We start from the raw sequence: 7,557 nt of genomic DNA on the forward strand, positions 1-7,557 counted from the left end.
CCTTGGTATGAACAGGCATGTACCCTTTGATACTTAGTGCTACAAAACACGTAAATATGTCCAAAACTGTGGAATTACCATAGTAACTGTCCAAAAAAGTTCCATTATGCAGTTTGTTTAACTTGGAATACAGATAGGAAAATCACATTTTATTGGTAGGATCATCCGAGGTAAACATTTGAAAGTGAAACACTGAGAATAAGGGCTTAAACACTGACAGGCTTCTCTGAGTTTATGCTTTAGTTATCCAACAGCACAAAAAATCATGTAAATATGGGAAGTGTATCTAGCCAAAGTGAAGCTTGCATTTCTTAAAAATATGCACTACGTGTTTCTGAAGAAGCATAACAGTTGGCTAGAGATATATTTCAATGTAAACTCTGCCAAGTTGTAAACATTTGAAAGTGAAACACAGAGAAGCCTGTCAGTGTTTAAGCCCTTATTCTCATAGTTTATGCTTTAGTTATCCAACAGCACAAAAAATCATGTAAATATGGGAAGTGTATCTAGCCAAAGTGAAGCTTGCATTTCTTAAAAATATGCACTACGTGTTTCTGAAGAATCATAACAGTTGGCTAGAGATATATTTCAATGTAAACTCTGCCAAGTGCCGTGTTAACATTATTTGCATAACTTCTATGTTATTCAGTTGATCTCTTTCTCTGTGGAGATGAATATCACCATATCAGCTCTCTCAGTGTTAAATAAACCTCTGGAATGTTCCTCACCGCCATTAATCATCGGCCGACATTCTTTTGGCAGATCAGATTTTTCAATCACTTCAGCTCTTATTCGCAGTCCCTTTCCAACCATTTAGTTTATATACTCAGCAACCCCAAGTGGGACTAACCTTTGACCTCTGCTGTTATGCGCTTTAGCACTGTCAGTACTGTGGCATTTGAAGAATGTTATTGTTTGATATGGGAATCAGGCATTATTGGTCAGCCCTGTGAATGAGGTCCTGTGGAAAAGTGGGGATGGGCCCCATCCCCCCAAACTCATTAACACTTTATGAGCTGAGAACAAGAGTGTAATTTGGCCCACTTTTAGCGCTCACTGACTGACTGTAATTCTGCACTGCTTCCTGTGAAATATCTGTTCATGAGCGGATTAAGGGAACAGAGTGTCAAGAAGAAAGATACAAAGAAAAACAAACCGTTAAAAGAAGAAAAGAGATAGAACAGTGAGACATCCTCCGCTGCGCAGCTGTGTGTGAAGGAAGAGAAGGATGCTATGTTCCTGTGGGGAGTGTTGGGTCTGAACCATGACCTACTGACACCTCATCCTCCCAGAATTCCATCTTACACATGTTCTCCTCTCTGACACACTCTCTGCATACAGATCATGACCTCACTCACACAGCTGTTTCCTCTGGAGCCATACACCTCTGCTGCTCTCTTCTAGAAAAACCAAATCACACCCATTAAAACGTGCTCTATGCTTCTTACATGCAGTATACACATTAACACGTTTCATCCTTCTTTCCTGAATATCTGTTACCCAGTTTCTTTAAAATTACACCTAAAGCTCAAAATCAGATTGAAGAGTACATTTTACATGTTTAGTTACTCTTGACGAAGGCAGCATCTTGTGGCCGAAAGTGTAACTGCAGGAACAGGACAGCAAAATGTTGAAGTCATGTTCAAGAGAGAGAGATTAATTTCACACATGTAGCACAGCGTGAATATCATGGGACAAATTAAATGGTATTGATGTTTAGAGGGACAAAATTAAATGGCAGATGTTTTAGATCATACATATATTATATGAATATTTTCATAATTTTATCACACCGCTTGTCCACTGTAGGGTTGCAGGATATATAATATATTATATATTATAACTCCCTCATCACTTACACTATGGTTTAAATGTTTGGGGTCCGTAAGATAGATATATAATAAAATAAGAAATTTGTACTTTTATTCAGCAAGGATGCATTAAATTGAAAAAGTGACCGTAAAGACATTTACTGTTACAGAAGATTTCTATTTCAAATAAACGCTGTTCTTTTAAACCTTCTTTTTATCAAAAAATCTCTGAAAAAAAAAAGTAATGTGGCTTCCACAAAAATATTAAGCAACACGACTGTTTTCAGCATTGTTACTTAAGCAGCAAGTCAGCATATTAGAATGATTTATTAAGGATGATGTGATGTGACACTGAAGACTAGAGTAATGGCTGCTGAAATTCAGCTTTACTGTCACCGGAATAAGTTACATTTTAAAATATAGTAAACAGTTACTTGTAATATTGTAATATTTCATAATATTCATTTTTTTACAGTTTTTTTTTTTTTTAATCAAATAAATGCAGCCTTGGTGAGCATAAGAGACTGCTTGTAAAAATGTTAGTCTTACCAACCCCGTTTTTAAACCGTAATCTTTTCACCACTTCTGTATGTTAATTGGCTCATTTAATTATGCTTTCAGCTACCAGTAAGAGTATTGTACTGTCTGATCTGTTTAACAAATTTTTACTGAATCAAAATCCACTACAGAATTCTGCATGTTTTCTCCCAAAATCAGTGCTGAGAATGTGAAATATAATACTTCTTAGGCCTGTTCCCAGCCATCCGACTGGATGTAAAAGTGTTGGTCTCAGAGACTAAAATGTGACTGTGTTTGTGTGTTTCAGCTGGCTCGTGTGCATGAGGATCTGCGGCAGTCTCAGAAAGACAGAGATGAAGCGCTGCAGAGAGTGAAGGACCTGGAGCAGAAGGTTTTTGAACTAGAGGTCGAGACTGAGACCAAAACCCATTCAAATGACAAAACCAGACAAGTCAAACTCTTGGAGGTGCAGCACGAATAGAGCCATGTCTTCTTTTTACTGTCATCAAATATTTATTGAATTATTGACTACATTATAATGTGAATTTGTTATATTGTGCTTTTGTCTATCAACAGGACCGTCTGTCTGCGGTACAGATGGAGATGGAGGAGGAGAGACAGAATGGAGACTTGCTGTTGGAGAGAATAGACAGGGGAAGAGAACAGGTGAGATCCTTTTGACACACTCGCATTTTATTATTAATGTTTTACCGTAATTAATAGTGAAATCATTAAAACTATATAATAACACATATGGAAATATGGGAATTATGCAGTGAACAAAACTATTTTATATTTTAGATTCTTTAAAGTCTAGATTACAGGTCATATCCCAGATGTCTCTCTTCAAGTGGTGCATCCTGGGATGCTTTTTAAATAGTATTGAAGAAGTTCACATGTATATGTACCTCATCCTCCTTATCTCGCCCAGCTCATCCATTTAAATGGTTAAAATATTAGTTTGCAATAAAATTCATACATAATTTATTTGTCTAACAAACTAATGTAAAACATTTAATAAGCCTTTTGTTTAAAAGGTTTTTAATATCATGCAAAACATTGTCACATTTCTCCATGCTTTTGACTAGTATGCATATGAGATTATGTTAAAAAGCTGGTGTCTGTATTATACGGTCTACAGGATTTTTTTATATGTGACCCTGGACCACAAAACCAGTCTTAAGTCGCTGCAATAGCCAAAAATACATTGTATGGGTCAAAATTATAGATTTTTCTTTTATGCCAAAAATCATTAGGATATTAAGTAAAGATCATGTTCCATGAAGATATTTTGTAAATTTCCTACCGTAAATATATCAAAACTTAATTTTTGATTTGTAATATGCATTGCTAAGGACTCCATTTTGATAACTTTTAAGGCGAATTTCTCAATATTTAGATTTTTTTTGCACCCGCAGATTCCAGATTTTCAAATAGTTATTCTAACAAACCATACATCAATGGAAAGCCTATTTATTCAGCTTTCATATCATGTATAAATCTCAATTTTGAAAAATTGACACTTAAGATTAAGATGACACTTAAGTCTTTGCCGCTCAAAATGTAGTATTTTTAAGATGTCCTTCTCCATGAGTACTTTGTTACAAGCCACTTTTTCCATTCTGGTGAAATACAAGTGACGGAATTCAACTTGAATGCTTGATCCGCTGTTGGGTTCTTCTTTGAAAAGTTGCACTTTTAATTTACACCAGAGCAAGAGAAAGATGGAGTGTGAGAGGGAGGGCATTGTAAGAGGAGCTTGCGTAATCGTTCTCTTTGGCAGCCTGCCTCTTGGTGAAAGAGTGCCTGTCCGAATTTCAGGCATCAATTAAGAGCCTTCTCTAAAGCTTCACTTCGGCCAAAATATGCAAGCGGCCAGGCATCTCAAGTCGGCCAGTGGCAAAGCTTACTCCTAAAGCATTTTAGCGAAACATCCAGAATCGCCCAAGCAGAGGTTTAAAGCAAGAGGCCGGAGAGAATTCTTCCTTCCTGAACGAGTAAAGGGAACATTTAGCAAACTCAGGCACCGATGATACATGTTTCCTGAGAAACAAGGTCTGGTTTCTACAATGTCAGACTTGAAGTGTTGGTGCATTGCTTTTTATGGAAGCAAGACACACTTTTATGTGCAGTTAAAGAAGTTTATTTTTTGAAACAAGCCATTTTAGGATCATGCATCATTTGGTTGAACTTGGACCTTTTAAAACTTTCTTCACAAGTAGCCCAAATTTTTCCCCTCGTTTATTGTTTGCAAAAGATAATCTGGCGCATTGGTGCGATTGCACCTGACACACCACATTTAGACCCCTTAAAAGTGACAAATCTAGATCAGGGCTGAAAAGGTGTGATTAATAGATTAATAAGGAGTGGAGCGTGTGAGCTTTTTTAAATTGTCTGGAAATAGAGGCGGATTTAATGACACAATAGTGTTACACTAAGGCCGAGGTGAGTTTCCGTGGAAACAGTAAAGGGCTCTGTGGAGTTACAGAAGTAGGGGGTGGTGTCAGGATGGGCACACCTGCGTCCATGGCAGCAGGTGCACGAGCGGCTGTCTAAATGAGAGTAATCTCCCGCTCTTTGCTCACATGCTTTCTCTTTTTCTCTCTGTCTGTATCACTCTTGTGCTTTGATTAGTTTCAGTGTGTTTTCTGCTCTGCTGACGCAGCACCCTGCAGGGTAGAGCGGCACACGTGGCCCATCCCTCATCCCTGAGCCCCGCTGTCACACGCTAATTGGCATAAAATATCATCCACTCTTTGTGCCTGGCAGCAGTTGAAAAGAGCCATCTTCTCTCTATTGATGGCTATTTTTATCCCCTCTTCTATATCTGTCTTCACTGCGAGTAAATGTCTACATATTGATGTTATTGGTCCAAGTATTCTACAACTATGATGTTTTGACATTTCAATTCAAGCAAAAAAATCCTTTAGAAATGTAAAACTACATACACTACTGTACTACACCAAGGTTTTTTGAAAGAAATCAATACTTTTATTCAGCAAGGATGCATTAAATTGACCAAAAGTGACAGTAAGGACATTTATAATGTTACAAAAGATTATTTAAAATAAATAAATGCAGATAAACGCTCAATGCAGATGACCTGCTTCTACTTATCGCAGGTCCTCATAACTCTTTCCCTCATGTTATGACTGTACTCAAGCGTTTCAGTTGCATTTTGGGGTATAAAGTCAACCTCGCTAAGAGTGAATTGCTTCCTATAAATCGCGCGGCAAAAAATATCTGAGCTGTTTAAGCTCAACTTTTCTCCTCTCTTGGAATAAGCTAGGATATCCCTTGAAAATGGTCCAAGCTCCCCATTTCAATGATTGGTAGGATTAAAATAATTAAAATGAATACGCTCGCTAAATTTTTTAATTTGTTCCAAACTATACCTAATTACATAATTTTTTTTGGCTCATTTAAATAAGCTAATCTCGTCTTATCTTTGGAATAAGAAACGACCCAGAGCACGTCTTCACTTTGTGCAAAACCCTAAAGAACTAGGGGAGATGGCCCTCCCAAAATGTTCTATTTTATTATTGGGCTTATAACATGACTTATTTGCAAAGTTCACATTACATAAATCACGTACCGGACTGGGTCCAGATAGAACCCTCAACCTGCTTTCCTTCATCGCTTCCAGCTCTACTATTTTCACCTTTGACAATTGGTCCAGACTCTCAATCGTTGCACCCAATGGTATGGAACTCCATTCAGATTTGGGCCCAAATCTGTAAATATTTTGGATGGCAGAGAGGTTCAGTTTGTGCCCCAGTTGCCAGAAATCATAGATTTTCTCAGCCTCTGAACGACCGGGAATTCTTGCTATGGCAAGAAAAAGGTATCTTAACATTTAAAGATCTTTTTGCTGATGGCTGCTGCTTGTCTTTTTCCCAATTAGAATCTCAATTTAAAATACCCGAAGCCTACTTTTTCAGATATCTACAGGTACACGATTACACACGCAAGAATTTTTCCTCTTTTCCTTCATTTCCCGAACAAAACCCTATTGATCAACTTTTTCCTGACGACCCAGAACAAAGAGGAACCATCTCTGGCTTATATACAAAACTTGTATCATTATTATCCACTTCTGTAACTGCACAAAGAGATTCCTGGCAAATGGACCTCAATATCTGCCTGACAGACGAAGAATGGAATGAGGCTATATATAGAATTCATGGATCTTCTGTTTGTGCTAAACACTGCCTTATTCAATTTAAAGCAGTACATAGACTTCATCTATCCAAGGCCAAGCCTGGCAAAGATGTTTCCTTCTGTTGACCCCACCTGTCCCCTGCTACATTAGCCCAGATGTTTTGGCTAGGTCTGTTTTTTTGGTCACATTTTTTTTTTTTACTTATTCTAGAATATTTTGTAAAGATTTTTGCAAATCCTTTAACTGCCATCTTTGGTATTGTGTGGGAAAACACTGTCAAAAAGTGAATTGGACTATTGCCTTTTCTTCTCTTTTGGCAAGGTGCTAGATTTTGATTAATTGGAGAATTGGGGAAACAGTCATTTCCCCCTTCTTTGAAACAATGTTGCAATTCTTGAGTTTGGAAAAAATTTGACTTAATTCAAGGGGCTCCGGTTCTAAGTTCACTGTCATGTGGCATCCTTTCATAAATTACCTTCAAAACCTATTATAACTGCAAGTCGACAAACTGATGTTGATGTCAGGTTTTGCTTGTGATTTACTGTTTTTTTTTTTCTCTCTCTCTTTATATGTACACAATTTAAAAGCACAATGCCTGTATGCATGCTGTGTTCGTTGTGTTCAAATGTGAAACGATGTTATTGATTATTTAACTAAATATAAAATGGGGGAAATAAATTCCACAAAAAAATATTAAGGATCGGTTTTTAACATAAAAAGTAAATAATAATAATAATAATAATAATGCTGATGATAAGTTGATGTTCCTTGAGTAACAAATCAGCATATTAGAATGATTTCTGATGTCATGTGACACTGAAAACTGAAATAGTGGCTGTTGAAAAATCAGCTTTGCCATCACAGTAATAAATTACATTTCAAAACACTAAAATAGAAAACAGTTATTTTAAATAGTAACATTTTACAATAATACTTTTTTACAGTATTTTTGATCAAAGAAATGCAGTCAATAAAAGCAAAAGAGATTTCTTTAATGTTACTAAACTTATGAACGGTAGTTTATCACCTTTTTTTTTTTTTTTTTTTTTTAAATTTAAAAAAAAA

At 36.6% G+C, this 7,557-nt stretch overlaps 1 protein-coding gene across 1 annotated transcript in view; it reads left to right on the forward strand.

Moving 5' to 3' along the window:
- LOC107600477 (cingulin-like protein 1) overlaps positions 1–7,557 on the forward strand; it is a 52,577-nt gene that overhangs the window by 23,097 nt on the left and 21,923 nt on the right. The window contains exons 13-14 of the mRNA XM_016292384.1: positions 2,638–2,796; positions 2,907–2,996. Coding sequence (XP_016147870.1) covers positions 2,638–2,796; positions 2,907–2,996 — 249 coding nt within the window. The remainder of the gene's footprint in view (positions 1–2,637; positions 2,797–2,906; positions 2,997–7,557) is intronic.

Source organism: Sinocyclocheilus grahami, unplaced genomic scaffold, assembly GCF_001515645.1.
Source record: "Sinocyclocheilus grahami isolate Dianchi unplaced genomic scaffold, SAMN03320097.WGS_v1.1 scaffold284.1, whole genome shotgun sequence".
Taxonomy (NCBI): Eukaryota; Metazoa; Chordata; class Actinopteri; order Cypriniformes; family Cyprinidae; genus Sinocyclocheilus; species Sinocyclocheilus grahami.